The sequence below is a fragment of the Mixophyes fleayi genome, chromosome 1 (genome assembly GCF_038048845.1).
Source record: "Mixophyes fleayi isolate aMixFle1 chromosome 1, aMixFle1.hap1, whole genome shotgun sequence".
In the NCBI taxonomy this organism is placed as follows: Eukaryota; Metazoa; Chordata; class Amphibia; order Anura; family Limnodynastidae; genus Mixophyes; species Mixophyes fleayi.
In genome coordinates this window covers 356,850,158-356,869,124 of record NC_134402.1, presented here as the reverse complement: position 1 = coordinate 356,869,124, position 18,967 = coordinate 356,850,158, and the positions used below count along the sequence as shown (strand labels likewise).

Sequence of the window (18,967 nt, the reverse complement as noted above, 5' to 3'; positions counted from 1 at the left end):
AATATGTTGAAACGTCATGTTGGGAAAGTTTGTATTATAGGGATGTACTACACCCTCTGAATTTAAAAAAAAACAAACAACTTTCTACCATATTAATAGAAATCTGAAGCGATAAGGCATTGTATATTGGAGTGAACGAGTAGCATATTTTAGCTTGTGTCAAGCTTTATAACATGTACATTCTGTATAAATGTTTTTGTCAAGCTAGGTGTAATTTAGAAGCATTAACAAATTGAATAGAAGAAAGCGGAGACTCCCCTGCAATATAAACGTTGTGTATTTATTAGAAATGGAGATATTGCGTCACATGACGTGATGACCATAAAACATAGGCAACACTTTTGCTCTTGGGAGCATTGCAGAGCAACAACTTCCAACTGCAAAAGTGTTGACCAACTTGGCCTATTTGTTTGATCTTTAGCGTGGTTGGGTTTCAAACCGTGACTGCAAGGAGCACATGCAAAAAATTTGCAACAAAGCATTTCCAGCAGTTGTGGCAAATGACAGGATTTTCAGTACTTGCATATATATTTTTGTTTCATTTGTCAAATAAAAATTGCCATTGTAGTATTTCTTCAAATAAAACACTATAAGGAGCATTTTAAAGGGGTTGTTTAAAAAACATAAATCTAATGGCACACTGCTGAAAGTTTCACGGGATTATTTTGTATATAAGGATATTTTTAATTCACAAAAGTCTAAAATAAAATTAACAAAAAAATAAATAAAAAATCCACCAGAAGCCAAGTTACAGGTTTTGCAATAAAAGAACTTATTTTTTCATTAGCTCCATTGGCTTTTGTTTTGGAATCTCTGTTCAAGACATTTTGCGGGTTCTATATAATTATTTTTTAAAAGACTTCTACATTTAGGGATTTTTTTGTGCATATAAAACTGCCTTGGATATGTACTTTTTTTTTTTTGTTTTTGAAGAAAGTGTTTTTTGTGGGTGTGTCTTGCCTGTATATATTTGTTCATATTTTTGTGAATTCAATACTCTGTACCATTGTATTATAGTAACTTTTATAAAGCGAACCATAAATATACTCACTTTTCTTACAGAAAATCAAAGTATCATTGTGTATTCTTTCTAGTGTTTGTTGTGTTTATTTAGAATTAATGTGTAAGTTTATTGATTTTAAACTGTCAGTGTGTTAACCATATTCCATTTTTCAATACCAATGACCGGTACAGAATTGAAATTTATTGTATCATGCAGGTCCAAATCTTCAGGGTTTGTTAACACACATGTGCCGAGAAAATGGATATGAACACACATGGATATGTACACGTGAAAACTAGTACATGCTCAGAAAATGCTAAAAAATACAATCATTGGATGCACCCAGATAAGCTAGGATCCCCAATGGCTCTAATGGTCCTATTGTATGGGGACCCTTAGAATGAAAAAGATTGATTAAAGAGCTGTACGGTCATATGTACATTTTTAGTCCATACCCCCTCCGTTCTTTGTCCTCTCCCGTGTTCAAATCCAGGATATTTTAAATTCAACAGGCAGAGTGAGGAAGTCTGCTCCAGATATCCTTATTAACAGACATGGACTTACATTCATCTGCCTTTGTTAGTTGGTATTGGATATGTTGCTGCTGTAGTTACAAGAAGAACATTAAAGGACTTGACCTCTACAGTGCTAAGAGCTAGAAATATTATGTATAATCCATTTCAACAACAAATGAGGTTTGTGTGAGGCCTTATAGATGGCAGTTCTGGACCATATATACCCTGTGTGGTACTTCAGGCTGTATAAATATAGGCATAAGGGAGTGACCTAGAGACAATGAATATTTACGGTCTTTCATCCCAAAATAAACTCCAATGTCTTGGTTGTCTATTGATTATTCTTTCTTTTAGTATAATTGTAATTTTTGGCTCGGAAAAGTCAATTCCTTTATAATTATGAACTTTCACCAATTTGCTGTTTTTCTCTCAAAAGTGTAACGTTTTTTTTCCAACACTATATTAATGTTGGTATTTATTTATTTTTTTATTTGGATTACAGCACACTTCCATACTTTACAACAAAATAGTATCTGTCATTGACTGTGTAGGTCATCATTGATTTATAATAGATGCACCCAACAACACAAACATTTACCTGGGATGTATTGATGGAGATAAAATATTGCCAAGCTTGCAATGGTAATACAACATGTACGTTTAATGGTGCACCATGCAATAACATACATAGAGCAATGTCCAAACAAGCTTAATGATTGTGCAATTATAATGTCTTATCCATTAAATGAAAATCTTTGTAGATTTTTAGAGATCTAGACAGATAAGAATTTTTCAGAGAATATCAATAGGTTTCACAATGAAGACTAGGGAGTACAGAATTGTAAGAGACACAGACATTTCATTGAAAGAAAATTGAAGATGGAAGCATTGCACTTGTTACCAGGTCTAGATAGCAACACTGAGGTCTATACATTCAGCTGGCTAGGTGCTATAAATATGTTTTACATAATACTGTTTGAGCTGATGTGCTTAGTACAAAATGAACCATATATTTATAGCCCACGTCCGATTTGTAATGGTATAATTCTGTTCTTGTAACACGCTTGTAATATTGCTGTATACACTAATGTAAATTATAATATACAATTATGAAACTATTTGTAAAAAGGCCTCTAAGCATTATCTTTAAATTGTGAAGTCATCACTGTTCATTATGAAAACATATGTTATTTCCTACAGATATTTGACTCTGAACTGTATAAAAGCAGTTGGCCTGTGGCCTTATGTCTTTATATGGTTGCAGAAATCCGCAGTAACTTCTAATAAATGTCTAGGTAATTAAGAGGAGGGTGTGCAATATGCCATATACAGGATAATCTTGTACATCTATTAGGAACTGGTAATGTTTTATAGAAGTAATATACTCTCCGCTATTGATAAGAATTTAAAGGCCTATGCCCTGTATAAAAGTATTGATAATCTCTCTATACTATGACATCTATATCATACAGGGCCCAGTATTACAACTATACAATGCCTGAATGTGTACATAGCCCTCTGACTGGACAGCATCACTATCTAATACATTATACCACTAAGAAAAGTCCTGCCCTGGCAATTATCAAACTACTGATCATACTCTGCACTAAGAGAGCTGTAGAAAACGATTAGTCTAAAGATGCAATAATTTGCTCCATTAGATATTACCTGGTTTCATGTTTGTAACTATTTAAATATTGTTTTTGTTTTTTTCCCATTATATATTAACCTTAAGACTTTCTTGTAAGTACTCCAGTTGCATTTATTTTATACACATGGTAAAGTCTCTTCCACCCCATTTGGAGTGAGCACAGTAAGGTTTCCTCGTGCATCCTGATCCTCTTCAATGGCTTGAAATAGAGACTTAAAATTTCCAGCACCAAAGCCCTGAAATATTACATGAAGATTTTTTACTGTTGATATAACTTTTAAGAATATTTTATTACAACATTTAAACAATGTTATGTAAAGTGATTGTGAGAAGCAAGCTATTTGTTCATGTAATGCAGTTTGTCAGTTTTCCACCTAATATAAAAATATACCTCTGAGATATAGAAAATGTTAGTAGTGTACCTCCTATATTTAATAAAGATTGTAGTGTACTGTCATTAAGGTACGTTAACATTTCTGAGAACCTAAGATGTACAACTAACCCTCCTTCACTGTTTGTGTGGGCTGAAGATCATGTGACACTAATATGGCATCTTTCAAAGCCAATCAGGAGCCTGTGTTTTAAGCTGGCATATTCCGCCATTTTGATAACACAGGATGAATAAACTTTGGTTGTAACATAGTAAATAAGAGGATTTATGTACTTGCGTTAAATGCGTTTCTCTGATTCCGTCTGGGGGACACTGCTTACCATGGGTTGTGGAGGGGAGCTTGGGAGTTGGCACCTAACTAGTTAACTTTTAGTACTGCCGACAGACCCCTCCCCTCTACAATCCCCCTGCCCCCTCTTGTTCAGTTAATTAAAAAGCCCAAGGAAAATGCCAGTCAAACAAGAGCACACAGAAGAAAAGCAGAAGGGAGGGATCGCAGTGTCCCCCAGACGGAATCAGAGAAACGGATTTATCGTAAGTACATAAATCCTCTTTTCTCTTTCATCCAGTCTGTGGGACACTGCTTACCATGGGGACGTTCTAAAGCAGCCCCTAAGGGTGGGACTACTCTGAAAACCCCGCTCGTAAAGCGCTACGAGCGAAATTTGCATCCGCAGAGGCAAATACATTAAACTGGTAAAATTTGGTAAAGGTGTGGACAGGACCAGGTGGCTGCCCTGCAAAGTTGATCTGCAGAAGCACCATTTCTCGCTGCCCATGATGCCCTCACTGATCTGGTGGAATGGGCCGTAAATCTCTCTGGCACCGGACGGTTAGACCTTATGTAAGCTTGCCTAATGGTAGCCGTAATCCATCTTACAATGGACTGTTTTGAGGCTGGCCAGCATCTCTTATTGGCATCAGACAGAACAAACAAGGAATCAGAACGCCTCACTTGAGAAGTTCTCTTAACATAAATGCGGAGAGCCCTAACCACGTCTAACTTTTCCATAGCCTCTGAGTCCGAAGAGGAAGAGGGAGAAAAGATAGGAACTACAATTTCTTGGTTCATGTGGAGAGCCGAAACTACCTAAGGAACAAAGGAAGGGAGGGGTTCTTAACACTGCTCTGTCTTTGTGGAAAACTAGGTATGGTTCCCTGCAAGACAGAGCACCTAATTCTGAAACCCTACGCGCAGATGCAATAGCCAGAAGAAAGATAACCTTCCAGGTTAACCATTTCAAATCAGTCACAAGTAATGGCTCAAAGGGAGGCCCTTTAAGCATGTTCAGCACCAGGTTAAGATCCCACGGTGCTGTACGCGCTACATAAGGAGGCTGAATATGTAAGACTCCCTGGAGAAAGTCCTAATGTCTGGCAAATCCGCTAATTTCAGGTGAAAAAAAGACTGAAAGTGCCGAAACCTGAACCTTTAGTGAACCTAAGCGCAGCCCAGCTTCTAGGCCATCTTGAAGAAAGGCCAATAAACGATGGAGACGAAATGAGGATGTGTGACATGATCTATTCTCACACCATCTGATATACGCTTTCCAAATACGGTGATAGATACGAGCCGAGACTGGCTTTCTGGCTTGCATCATGGTGTTCACCACGCTGGAGGAAAAACCTCTAGCCCTCCAGAGGCTGGCTTCAACAGCCATGCCGTTAAACTGAGCTGAGGTAAATTCTGGTAACGGAAGGGACCTTGCATAAGGAGGTCGTCTCGGGATGGAAGACGAACCCCCGGTCCTTCTGCCATAGAGAGTATGTCCGCGTACCAGACTCGGCGAGGCCATGAGGGAGCAATCAAAATTACTGGCAGACCTCCTTGTTTTACTCTTTTGAGCACCCGAGGGAGCATGGGAATCGGAGGGAAAAGGTATCCCAACTTGAAGTCCCATAACATCGACATTACGTCCACTGCCACCGCTAAGGGGGTCTCTTGCCCTTGCGCAGAACCTGAAAACCTTTCTGTTGTGTCTGGAGGCCATAAGATCTATATCCGGAAGACCCCACTTCTGAGCCAGAGACTGGAACACTTCCGGATGGAGTGACCACTCCCCTGGCATCATCTGATGTCGACTTAGGAAGTCGGCCTCCCAATTTTTTATTCCTGAAATGAATACTGCCGATATTACAGGAACATATTGTTCTGCCCAAATCAAGATTTGAGCTGCAATTTTCATTGCAGCTACACTCTTGGTTCCTCCCTGTCTGTTGACATATGCCACAGCCGTGGCATTGTCGGACTGAACCCTGACAGGATGGCCCTGGAGGAGTGCCTGGCCTCCCCTGAGGGCCAGAAGAATAGCCTTCAACTCAAGCACGTTTATCGATAGGGTTGATTCTTGAACCGACCAAAGGCCCTGGAGCCGGAGGTGTAAGATTACCACCCCCCAACCCTTCAGGCTGGCGTCTGTCGTTGCTATGATCCATGACCATGGAGCGAAAGACCTGCCCACCGACGTGATCCTGAATCAGCCACCACTGGAACGACTCTCTCATCCTTTGGGATAAAGAGATCTTCTGAAGGTCTAAGCGTAGGTGGGATCCTGACCATTTCTTCAACAGGTCCCACTGAAAACATCGAGAATGAGCTCGACCAAAGGGAATGGTCTCGAAGGAGGCCACCATCTTTCCCAGCAACCACATGCACAAGTGTATTGAGGGGCTGGGGGAAGATAAGACCTGGGCTATTATGCTTTGGATTGAACCAATCTTCTCGACAGGTAGGAACACTTTCTGCTGGCTGGTGTCCATGATGAGGCCTAGGAAAACCATGCGTTGACACGGGACCATCTGAGATTTCTTTAAATTGATCAGCCATCCGTGGTCCTCAAGAACCGCCAAGGTGAGTGACAAGTGATGACGTAAGCAATTGTCTAAGGAGGACTTGATAAGCAGGTCGTTCAGATAAGGTATGACCTGTACTCCCAGAAGGTGAAGGCACGCTGCCATCACCGACATGACTTTCGTGAAAACCCTCGGCGCTGTTGAGAGGTCGAAGGGGAGGGCCCCAAACTGATAGTGGGAGGATCCTACTGTGAATCTGAGGAGGGACTGATGATCCTTCCAAATAGGAACGTGGAGGTATGCGTCTTTTATGTCTATGGATGCCATAAACTGATCTTTCTCCAGTCCGTTTATTACCGACCTCAGGGATTCCATCCGAAATCTGTCCACCCTTAAGTGTACATTGAGGCCTTTTAGGTTTAAGATAGGTCGAAAGGAGCCGTCCGGCTTCTTGACAAGGAACAGGTTTGAATAAAACCCCTGTCCCTTTTGGTAGTCTGGGACCCTGCATATAACTCTTTGGGAAAGAAGAGAGGCAACACAATCCTGTATGGCTTGTCGTCTTGTTGGATCTCGGGGTAGTGGGGTAACAAAGAACCGCTGAGGAACGGGGCCCAGCAGGCCTATCCTGTACCCCCTTGATATAATGCCCCGAATCCAAGAGTCTTGGGAGGACGCTGTCCACTGTTCCTGAAACAAGGACAGACGACCCCCCCACTGGCGCCCCCTCTAGGAGCGCAGAGTGGTCGTCAAGACGCAGGTTTCTCTTGGGTCTTGGAGGCCTGTCGCTTACCTGAAAATTAGGATCTCCCCCTAGAAGAGGAGCCACGGGAATTAGGCTGTCTACTTCTAAAGGGCTGACCTCTAGACGAGGAGGTCCCCCGAAAGGGCTGACGAAAGGAGCTGACCCGAGGGTTACGGCTCCTGCCAGAGAATATGGGCAAGGAAGTGCTTTTGCCCCCCCCCCCCCCCCCGTTGCCTGGGAGATCAAGGTATCTAATTCGGGACCGAACAAACTTGCTGCTGAAAAAGGAATGATTTCAACTGACTTTTTTGATTCCGCGTCTCCTTCCCAGGATTTCAGCCATAGCGTTCTTCTAGCTGAAATGGATGCAGCCTGTATAGAGGAGGAGACGGCTGCTGAATTTTGGGCCGCCTCATAAAGGTACCCCGATGCCTCCTTCAAATGTAAGGCCAGGGGAAGTAATTCAGAGTCCTGTAAGGCCTCTGCCAGCTGGTCTGCCCATACTTCCATGGCTCTAGCAACCCAAGCTGAAGCAAATGTGGGTCTAAAGGAAGAACCTGCAGCCGCAAAAATTGATTTCAGCTGGGATTCAACTTTTCGGTCATTGGCATCCGGAAGGGACGCTGAACCGGGAGCTGGAAGTAAGGTGTGTTTTGCCAAACGGGCCATGGGAACATCCACTTTTGGAATACTCTCCCAACGAACTACATCCTCCTCCTGCAAAGGATACAAGGAGGAGAACCTTCTGGGGACCGAGAACCTCTTCTCAGGTTGTTTCCATGCTCCTTCTGCAATGTCTTTAAGTTCTTTAGAAGGGGGGAAACGGCTAGCCTTCCTTTTGGCCTTCTTAAAGAGATTTCTGTCTCTAGGGGTAGGATCCTCCGGTTCTGGGAGGTCCAACGCCTGTCTAACAGCAAAAACCAAATCATTAATAAATTGGCTTTTTGAATTTTCATCCTGCTCCAGAGATTGAACCTGGTCAGGAACGGAATAATCTGCCCTCTCGTCCTCAGAACACTCCTCAGAATCTGAAACTATACCATGACCGTAACTGACCATAAGGGGATTTTCAGATCTAGGTCTCTTTCTTTTAGTATGCGGGATGTTAGGGGAATCAAGCAACTGGTTAAGTTTATTCAGACCCCTAATAAAAGCTGTAGACCATGCCAGTTCTGTGGGGACAGGAACTTGGTCTGAAAGAGAAGAGGAAGGTCCTGGGGTAAAGACTTTCCAATAGACCCTGCGGTAACAGGGAGGCCCAGCTGAGTACTATTATTATTAGCCACCGAAGTCGCCATATTAGATAGCAATTGGTTAGATTGTAAAACCATCTGAGCTAGCGAGGAAACCGACTGTGTCAGGGAGGCCACCCAGGCCGGCTCCTCCGTCATTGGGGCTGAAATCTGCTGGGCAGGGGCAGGGGGAGCCCCTGCTTCGCAGGCAGAGCAGAGCGCCAAAGGGTCCTTTTGCCCACAAGGTAATTTTACATGACATTTTGAACATGTGAAATATTTTGCCATAGGGCCCTTTCCCTTATCTGTCATTATTATAAAGGAAGGCACACCAAGCACACAGACTAAATTGAAAATCTAGCTGAGTAAATAGAGAGAGAGAGAGCGAGTAATGTATGCAGAGAAACAGAGTTAAATAACAAGTAATCAACTAATCTATATAATAAAAGTTGAACTTGTAATGGTAAACACAATAAATATTTAGGCAAGTAGACTATAATGTAAACCTCACTAGCCCAATTTTTTTACACAGAAAAAACGATATATGTGTTTAATAAAGCTGATACTTAGCCCATAGGCCACAAAGGGGAGAAGTCCAACAGCAGTATCCTGTGCCTGCTCCCTCAGCTCTGTTCTCTCTTCCCGGGCTTCTCTTGGCGCCAGAAGACTGGGATAGACCATCTCTCTCTCAGGAAGGAGGGGGGAACTCTATGCTTTAGCTCCCCCCCTTCAGTAATTTGCTGTCTGCAGCTATCTCTCCAGAAAAAGTGAAAAAAACTGGAGCGTGGCAGAGTAGTGGAGACCTCTAATATAGAGGTCTCCGCAGCGAAAGATACCCGACGCCCCCCTCCTATGTATGAGGGGGGGATCGTGGTATAGCCCCCATCCTCCTCTCTCCGTAGCGCCGAGTGGCTGAAAAACAAAATGGCCGCCGGCTTCTTCATTATCCGATAACCGGCACTCTATGCCAGTAATGGCAGCGCCGGTTATCGGGGAGGCTGGAGGAGTGACAGCGGTCCCTGAGACCGCTTGTGACGCCTCAATATCAGGCACCGTTCTTCCAGTCCCTGTCAGTGAGAACCGCTGGCTCTCATCTGACAGGGGAATGCCTGTGCTGCTGGCTGTGAGTGTGTTCTCTATATTAGAACACACTCCAGCGCTGCCACCTGTAAAAAAAAAAAAAAAGAATAAGAATAAAATTTGTTAAAATTACACTAGTACTAAAAAACACTGCCCAACTCCTGGGCACCTGAAAAAAACTGGACAGGAAGGGGCAGGGGGATTGTAGAGGAGAGGGGTCTGTCAGCAGTACTAAAAGTTAACTAGTTAGGTGCCAACTCCCCAGCTCCCCACCACAACCCATTGTAAGCAGTGTCCCCCAGACTGGATGAAAGAGAAATAATGTTACATATGTTTATAGATATCTGCTCAGACACCTGTTTTAATAGTATGTGTACAAGTATTGGTGTAATGTTCAGGTGAGCTCCAGCTGGTAAGTAGTAATGTCCCTAGCACATGCTTATGGAAGCTACTTGCACACGGTGCTGCTATTTATGCCCTATAACAGCCCGGTGTTAAGGATATCCATGCTGGAGCAAAGGTGACCGACTAAAAAGGACTTTGGTCCAAATGTCTTTATTTTAGGCTGTTAGGACAGTTGGGATAACAATGGGTGTAATTGTTGGCATTGCCACAATTGGTGGGTAAATGTTGCATTTGGCACTTCTGCCATACACACATACCTGATGATTATGACGTTGAATGACCTCAAGAAACAAAGTAGGTCTGTCCTGGACCGGCTTGGTAAAAATCTGCAGCAAATAGCCTTTGTCATCATAGTCCACCAAGATTTTCAACTCCTAAATGAAAGTGATTAAACATAGATATATAATGGAACGCGTGTGCAGAGAACTATATGAACACAACAGCCGCACTAACCTCCAGCTTGTCAATGTTTTCTGTAACTTGTATTTTTGCTGTCTGTAACTTTTCTCTCAGCGCCTCATAGTAGGTGGACGGAACAGACATGAATTCCATGCCCCTTTCTTTTAAATTGGTAATCTGTAAAAAAAATAATTATAATTTATAGTGTCAATTATTTTTATAACTAAATGTAATGTTTATGATTCAGAGACACTCACCGCAGTGATAATATCAGAGGTGTTTAGGGCAATGTGCTGTATTCCAGGTCCACCATAATACTCAACATATTCCTAGGATGAGAGGAAATAAGAAATTGACGCATGTTAAATATCACGTTTATTACCGATATATTGTACGCTTGCTAGCTTAACACTCTTACTTCTTTGTCTGCTTCTTAATATCCACTCTTGTTCTATTACTGTGTTTGTTCCCAACTATAAAGCATTGTAGTGTATGCTGGTACTTTATAAATCAATCATTATTAACATTTATAAAGTACTGATATCTCCCACAATGCTGGGAAGCAAAAAGTCCATACAGGACTTGTAGTAATTATGTAATTTATACAAACATAAGGCACAGGGACCCTGCTCTAAACAGTATAAAATCTGAAGGGAAACCAGTAGAGTTGTAAGATATCTGAGTGCACATTGTAATTTATACAAATGGTGGAAAACTGTTTTGACAGATCAGGAGAGTAAAGTGAATTATCATGTCATCAGGCTGTGTGGTTGTTGTCCCTTTAACTTTTTTTTTTTAAAGTTTTATTTATTGAAATTATTTTATTCAATTAAAGTTTATATTCAAATTGTGTGAATTTTTAATTATTTTTACTGTTTTACTTTTCTTTCTGTATCATGGGCAGGGCTCTTATGGACCGTGTCAATTTTATTGGGACTGTTGGATTGACAAAGTTAGCAGAGCAGGGGGTCTGGATGAGATCCCGTGCATGTCAGAATTTGTATCCTCTGGGGAGGGGGTTGTGTATTTTTTTTGTTGCGCTAGTCCTTTTACCCCATAGAGCTGTAAGCCCTACTCTATCTAGCATGGGGCTGTTTTTCACTATAGCACAGGGGACCCATGTGTGTGGTCTAAGGCTTGCTCTGGTTTATGAATTGGGGGAGGGGGGGTTTGCTACTCTGCCCCCTTTTTTTTTTTTTTTTTTTTTTCTTTTTTTAAAACTGTGCTGGCCTAGATATGTCAATGATGTTTCTGCATTTAGTACATACACTGGAAATACCAGTGAAAGGAATGTACCATTGATAAGAATAGGTGAAATCACCAGTGTCAATGGGACTATTTAAATTACTCATGATTACAATAGGGATGTTAGAGGAGAATAATATTCCTACCAGACAGAAAACTGATTCCAGAACTGTAGAAGAACAGCAGATTAATACAATATGCAAAAGAAAGGAGAGTAAATCCATACTCTGAACTCCAATAAAGGGATAGGATTGATCAGTTGGAAGAAACATATTTCGGACAGTATGATGTTTGATCCCAGGTCTAGGGGTATGGCTGCACTGAATGTCTTCACAGGAAAGTGCAAAAGAAGAGGTAATGACAGTGGAAGTGAGACACATTGCTGCAAGGTCCAGGAAAATTAGATATAAACAGATCATGGATAGTTGTCAATATGTAAAGCAGTGTGCAAATATTACATAGACTGCTTATAGGGGCAGGTGTAATGAGAAGCATAGTGAATTTAATAAAGCTGTTTATATTAAGAGGGTTAGAAGAAGTTAACCACATACTAGGATTAGGTTTCACTTTGGCAATATTTGTGGAGTAGGGTAAAGCCTGGCAGAGGGAACATAGGTCAGAATAGATCACCTGCAGCTAGGAGAAAGAGAAGGGAAGAGAGGGATTTGAAAATGCCAGAGAGGATGAGGGCAGGAGAGCAGCTCAAGAGAACAGATAGGGAGAGGGACAAGAGCAAGGTTACTAGGAGCCCTAGGAAAAGCTTCAGCCTGAAACCTCCGCCTCTCCCAATCCTCCTCGCCAGGGCCTGATCAACCACTAGGCTGACCAGGCTGCAGCCTGGGGCGCGCGGCACTGTGGGTATTTTTTATTTTATTTATTTTTTTCGGGGGGGGGGGGAGGGCTCAACGATCAAAAGCATTGGTGGTCAGTGGTTAGCAACACACAGCCAATCGCCAGGCTGCCTCTTGCTGTGCAGCAGACAGGAAGCAGGACGTCTTCACTTCCTATCTGCTGATCTGAGAAGAGGAGCGACGCTGGCACAACTACAGGTAAGTGAAGGGGGGAACTGCCCTGCATATCTATAGGGAGGGGGGGGGAACTGCCCTGCATATCTATAAGGAGGGGGGGAACTGCCCTGCATATCTATAAGGAGGGGGGGAACTGCCCTGCATATCTATAGGGAGGGGGAGAACTGCCCTGCATATCTATTGGAAGGGGGGGGGGAACTACCCTGCATATCTATAGGGAGGGGGGGAACTACCCTGCATATCTATAGGGAGGGGGGGGGGACTACACTGCATGTCTATAGAGAGGGGGGGGAACTACCCTGCATATCTATAGGGAGGGGGGGGGGACTACCCTGCATATCTATAGGGAGGGAGAGGGGGGACTGTCATGCATATGTATAGGGAGGGAGAGGGGGACTGTCATACAAATCTATAGGGTGGGAGGGGGGGGGGCTGCCATGAAAATCTATAGGGAGGGAGAGAGGTTGATATGTATGAAGGAGGGCAGAGGAGGGGGGCTGATATATGTGACTGGGGGAGTTTTGATGTGACGGGAGTAGGGGATAGCTAGCTAGCAGAGTGGAGGTAAGGAGAATAGCTGCAAGGGGGATGGATGCAGGGTGGGAGGTAAAGAAAATGGCTGCAGCAGGGGTTAAGGAAAATGGCTGTGGGGGGGGGGGGTTGTGGTTAAGGAAAATTGCTGCAGGGGGTATTTAAAAAATAGAGCAGCTTTGGGGGGCAGAATCTCATGATTGTGTGGTGGTCACATGGGTGGTCTCAGCAATCACTAGAATACTAAATATTAGTGAGATGGGGCTGGTAGAGGTTTGTATTTGATTGCAACAAATATTCAGATATTGCTTACATATGCCTGTCCAATGGGGTACTTTTAGCTGGCCATAATGGAGTGTTTTGTTTTAACTAAAGGGCCTAATCATTCAGGGTTTGCATTATAATACATTTTTGCATTTTCAAAACAGGACGCCAACTTTCCAGAAGCCAGCGAGAGGATAACAAAGTTGCAAGAGAGAAGAGCAAGAACAGGTAAGAGACAATGGCACAATCTGTCTAAATTTGAATGCTGGAGAATACACCTGAACATTCATATTCAGGAGTGTTCCTATACACCTATATATTCGGAGGAGGGGGGGGGGGGGGCGCTGCGGCCGTATTAGCCTAGGGCAGCCAGAACCCTCAATCAGGCCCTGCTCCTCGCCATATATAATGATGTACTTTTATTAATACAGTATAATGTACAGCTATATAAAGCTACTTTAATGCAGAAATAATGGCAGTTCCTCAGTTAAATATTTTATGAGTTTAATAGAACAAAATAGATCCATTTGTTTGGTTATAAATGCTATATAATTATTCTAAATATTTTATGTTTATTTAATGCTTTTAATTTTATATATTGACAGAGCATAACATACACCTACTTTTCACTTATTAAACAGTATTTTGGAGATTCTTTTCTTTGAGGCTACCAGCAAGGCAGTTGTCCTGAGTCACTGTCACTCCGCTTTTGGCGGACACACAGCTCCCCAAGACCTGGAGAGGTAGATCAGGGCAAAGGCAGTACTCCAAGGACCGATTGTCCCTTTCCTGTCAGGGCAGAGACCGGTGCCTCAACACCAGCCTGACTTCAGCTGTGGGCAGCACAGTGGCCTAGTGGTTAGCACTTCTGCCTCACAGCGCTGGGGTCATGAGTTCAATTCCCGACCATGCCCTTATCTGTGTGGAGTTTGTATGTTCTCCCTGTGTTTGCGTGGGTTTCCTCCGGGTGCTCCGGTTTCCTCCCACACTCCAAAAAAACATACTGGTAGGTTAATTGGCTGCTATCAAAAATTGACCATAGTCTCTGTCTGTCTCTGTACAGCGCTGTGGAATTAGTGGCGCTATATAAATAAATGATGATGATGATGGTAGTGAATGCCCATTTGCTGTCCTCTGGAGCTCTCTTTTAAGTGGAAAAATGGCCTACTCAGCAATTTCAGGAACTGCCTGATTGGTACTTTTCTGTGTTTTCCTTTTCACAGGTAAACAAACAGACAAAGGGATAGCAGATGAGCCACTCTTGATATAATTAAGCACAGGTATTGTTCTGTGGCTATACAGCAGAGTTCATTTAAACAGAAGAGATCACAATCCAGACACATTACATTTAAATACACAATGCCGTGGATCTTTTCCCTATCTTAACACATGAGACCTCCTAGTGTGATGTACATTCATAGAGGACTGGTGGACAATAATCCTTTGCCTAGGCTGAAACAATGGACTAGTCTTCAAGATAAGAAAACCGTGCTGGCGGACAATTTAACTACTTACAAATATAATATATACAAGTTTAAATATGACTGACAAATATGGGGAATCAGAGGTCTAGATAAAGTATATGTTTTTATAGTCCACTTGTGAGAAATGAGATGCAGACTGGTTGTGATATTAATACCTCGTTTCACAACAGCTTCTCCCCCTTATCTTACCTTGTTTAGCAGAGCAGGTGATAGTAGACCAAGAGGGAGAGATGGCAGGCAGAGGAGCATAATGTTTGTCTCAGGGCCCTTAGTGCTCCTCAGTGACAGGCTGGCACTGCACGCCCCAGGATGTCACTGACTCCAAGGAGCGGCAGCGGAAGGAATCACAGGCAGCACTGTCACTGACTCTGAGGAGCGGAGAGAATCACATTCAGCACTGTCACTGACTCCGAGCAGCGGACGGAATCACATGCAGCACTGTCACTGACTCCGAGCAGCGGACGGAATCACAGGCAGCACTGTCACTGACTCCGAGCAGCGGACGGAATCACAGGCACTGTCACTGACTCCGAGCAGCGGACGGAATCACATGCAGCACTGTCACTGACTCCGAGCAGCGGACGGAATCACATGCAGCACTGTCACTGACTCCGAGCAGCGGACGGAATCACAGGCAGCACTGTCACTGACTCCGAGCAGCGGACGGAATCACATGCAGCACTGTCACTGACTCCGAGCAGCGGACGGAATCACATGCAGCACTGTCACTGACTCCGAGCAGCGGACGGAATCACAGGCAGCACTGTCACTAACTCCGAGCAGCGGACGGAATTACAGGCAGCACTGTCACTGACTCCGAGCAGCGGACGGAATCACATGCAGCACTGTCACTGACTCCGAGCAGCGGACGGAATCACATTCAGCACTGTCACTGACTCCGAGCAGCAGACGGAATCACATGCAGCACTGTCACTGACTCCGAGCAGCGGACGGAATCACATGCAGCACTGTCACTGGCTCCGAGCAGCGGACGGAATCACAGGCAGCACTGTCACTGACTCCGAGCAGCGGACGGAATCACAGGCACTGTCACTGACTCCGAGCAGCGGACGGAATCACATGCAGCACTGTCACTGACTCCGAGCAGCGGACGGAATCACAGGCAGCACTGTCACTAACTCCGAGCAGCGGACGGAATCACATGCAGCACTGTCACTGACTCCGAGCAGCGGACGGAATCACAGGCAGCACTGTCACTGACAACCCCCTCCCAAGGACCAGGCAGAGTTGGGTAGTGGCACGGGAGGGAAAGAGAATGTTTGACCAGTGCTGAGGGCAGTGACACAGCAGGGAGAATAAAAATATTGATTGAGTGACATAATGTCACTCTGTTAGGCTGACGGTCTGTTCACAAACTTACAGAAATAGTTGGCAGAGATCTTCACCTTTAGCAGCCGCCTTTCCCATAGAGCTTTATACGCTCACCGGTACTCAGATGCCCCCAGGACTTAACTCCAGACGAAGTGCAAGTTTGTAATACAGAACCGTAGCGGCAGACCAGGAGGCAGAGTAGATGGCAGCGGATGGTCAGACGTAAGCCGAGGTCAGAGGTCACTAGCAAGCAGAATGGTCAGATAACACGCCAAAGGTCAGGGTCACAGGCAACACAGCTGGGTCCAAGGTACAGGCCAAAGGGTCAGGGTCACAGGCAAGCAGGCAGAGTCCGAGGTACAGACAGGGGTCATACACAGAAGACAATCCAGAAGGCTTTCACCAAACAGCATAGGAGCAGGTTAGCTAAAAGGAAACTGGACACTATAACTGGCAGGGAGGCTAAGCCCTGCTTTATATACTGATACTAGCCAATCAGGGCTTTGCCCTGTAAACATCATCAGGCCCCAGGTAATTGAAGAGGTACCTAAATTAATCAGCCCACAGGCTGTGACAGTATTAGCACATGCTCCCGTCTGCACTACTTGACGGGGCGCGCTGATTGGAACACTCGGCGTCCGACCGTTGCCTTGGCAGGATTTAAAAAGGCTTTATATCTTCTTGCTCTGGGCAGAAATACTCTCGCTCTGGTCTAAACAATAACCACAAACATCACAAAAGTTACGTTGCTGCAAAGTAATAGCACAAGTAGGTAGTAATAGGGCTACTGCATGTTGTGGAAGATGGATACACACTGTGGGGTTTACAAACTGTTCTCATGCTTCCTAACAGATTTACAGGCAGGGGCATAGCAAGGAGCCATGGTACCAGAGCATCCCCCCTCGCTTCAATTCTTTTCTCTCCCTGTGTTATCTCTTCCTTTCAGGTTTGTCGTACTTCATTCATGTGCAAATGTAACAAATCTCGTAGGTGCTTTTATTTATTTTTCTTAAGCATCGCGCACGTGACATAATGCTTAAGGGAGTTGGAAGGAGGATGGAAGAAGAATAAACTGCTGGCGCTACACAGCTCATCTAGCACTCGGAGCACATGCTCCACTTGCACTGCCCAAGCTACACCTCTAAAGATAAGTACATGCTACACCTCTGCTTACAGGTGGCCCAAACAGTGGCTGGCTGACATACTTTAGCCCGGGAGTGGGGTGGGGGGTCGAGACTTGGCTCAGCAACCAATTAGGAACATTTTAAAAGGAAAAAAATGAAGGTCCTGGTCTCTCCTATCACAGTGGCCCAGTGTGCTCATAGCCACAATTTAGTTTAGTAGCCCAAATGTGTAGCATTGGAGACCCAGTGGTATATTTACTAAGCTGCGGGTTTCAAAAAGTGGAGATGTTGCCTATAGCAACCAATCAAATTCTAGCTATCATTTATTTAGATTTTACATGCTACAAAATGACAGCTAGAATCTTATTGGTTGCTACAGTCAACACCTCCACTTTTTCAAACCCGCAGTTTAGTAAATCTAGCGCCCAGTGTCTTAACTGAGTATACCCAGTGTGTAGTATGATATACCTATTTCCCATCTTAGTATCCTTGGTATACAGTATAGTAAACTCAATGTCCTTATACTAGCCCCCATACATTGACCGATTACTGGTGCAGTACTGACTGTTTACTAGGCTGTGCTACTGCAACTGTCCTGTTCATATCAATTCCTACTCACTCCTACCTGGAAGTAGCTAGTGAGTGCTGAGCAAGGTTCATAAGCACTAGGAGCCCTAAATCTACTTGAAAGCGACAGCAAAATTAGATTTGATGCTCTGATCCTAGCATCCATTCTCCATGCCTCAGATGTCCTATGCTGGACAACACCACTGTCATATACATAGCTTTTCAATGAGTTGAGGACAGCTTCCTAATCATTATGGTGATGTCACTCAGCCATGATAAGCAAGTTATGTCCTACAACCACACACTAATAAGAACACATACTTTATAGTAATAAACAAAAGGTAATCGTAGTTTAAATCAGTGGCGGATCCATGGGGGGCAGGACCATGTTTTCCATTGGGCATGATAGGCAGGTGCCCGGGGGCTTCACGGGCAAGGGGGCCCCATAGGCAGGGTTCTTAATTAGAATAAATAATCCTGCAAAAGAAAAAACCTGCAAAAAAAAACCTTCAAGGGTCACTGAGCAAGTACATCTATCTCTATCTCTATATATCTATATCTGTATCTCTATACATCTATATATATATATATATGTATGTATGTATGTATGTATGTATGTAGGGGCCCGGGTGCACTGCTTTGCCCGGGGGCCCATAATGTTGTTAAGATGGCCCTGTATGGGGGGGGGATTGGGGCGATCACCCCCCCCCCCCCCCTAGCAGGGGCTTGCTGCTGATGACTGCACACTATGTGCAGGTCCGTTCGGCAGAGACAGGCAGGGAGAGTGTGCTGCCCGGCTGCTCTTATTGTGTCACAAATGCTTTTAATAAAAAAAACAATAAATTAATTTGTAGTGACCGCAGTTTGGCATAAAAACACAGTCCAAATTCCTTCTTCCCAAGTTCCAAATCTTTTTCCCCCACTAGCAAATGAAAATTTGTCAGAGTGTAAAGTGTCCTTGCCAGCTGTCCTTATTTTCCAGGAATAATCAAAAGTTTTAAATATTTGACCTACTGCACAATTTAATTCCTATTATTATGTATATCGAATGCAATTATCTGCATTTGTTCTTATTCGCTGAACTTTTTAATTGAATGTGCATTGAAGAAAAATATTGAAAATGCAACCATTACCTTTACACCAAGCAGTAAACATGCACCAACCTAAACAGTTGTGTG

The 18,967-nt window shown here is 43.8% G+C and overlaps 1 protein-coding gene across 1 annotated transcript in view; it reads right to left on the bottom strand.

Moving 5' to 3' along the window:
• Positions 1–2,158: 2,158 nt before the first annotated feature.
• The window catches only part of HPD (4-hydroxyphenylpyruvate dioxygenase), a 35,082-nt gene continuing 18,273 nt past the window's right edge, over positions 2,159–18,967 (bottom strand). The window contains exons 11-14 of the mRNA XM_075178032.1: positions 10,472–10,543; positions 10,269–10,391; positions 10,073–10,189; positions 2,159–3,405 (exon numbers count right to left, since the gene is read on the bottom strand). Coding sequence (XP_075034133.1) covers positions 3,286–3,405; positions 10,073–10,189; positions 10,269–10,391; positions 10,472–10,543 — 432 coding nt within the window. The 3' untranslated portion in view covers positions 2,159–3,285. The remainder of the gene's footprint in view (positions 3,406–10,072; positions 10,190–10,268; positions 10,392–10,471; positions 10,544–18,967) is intronic.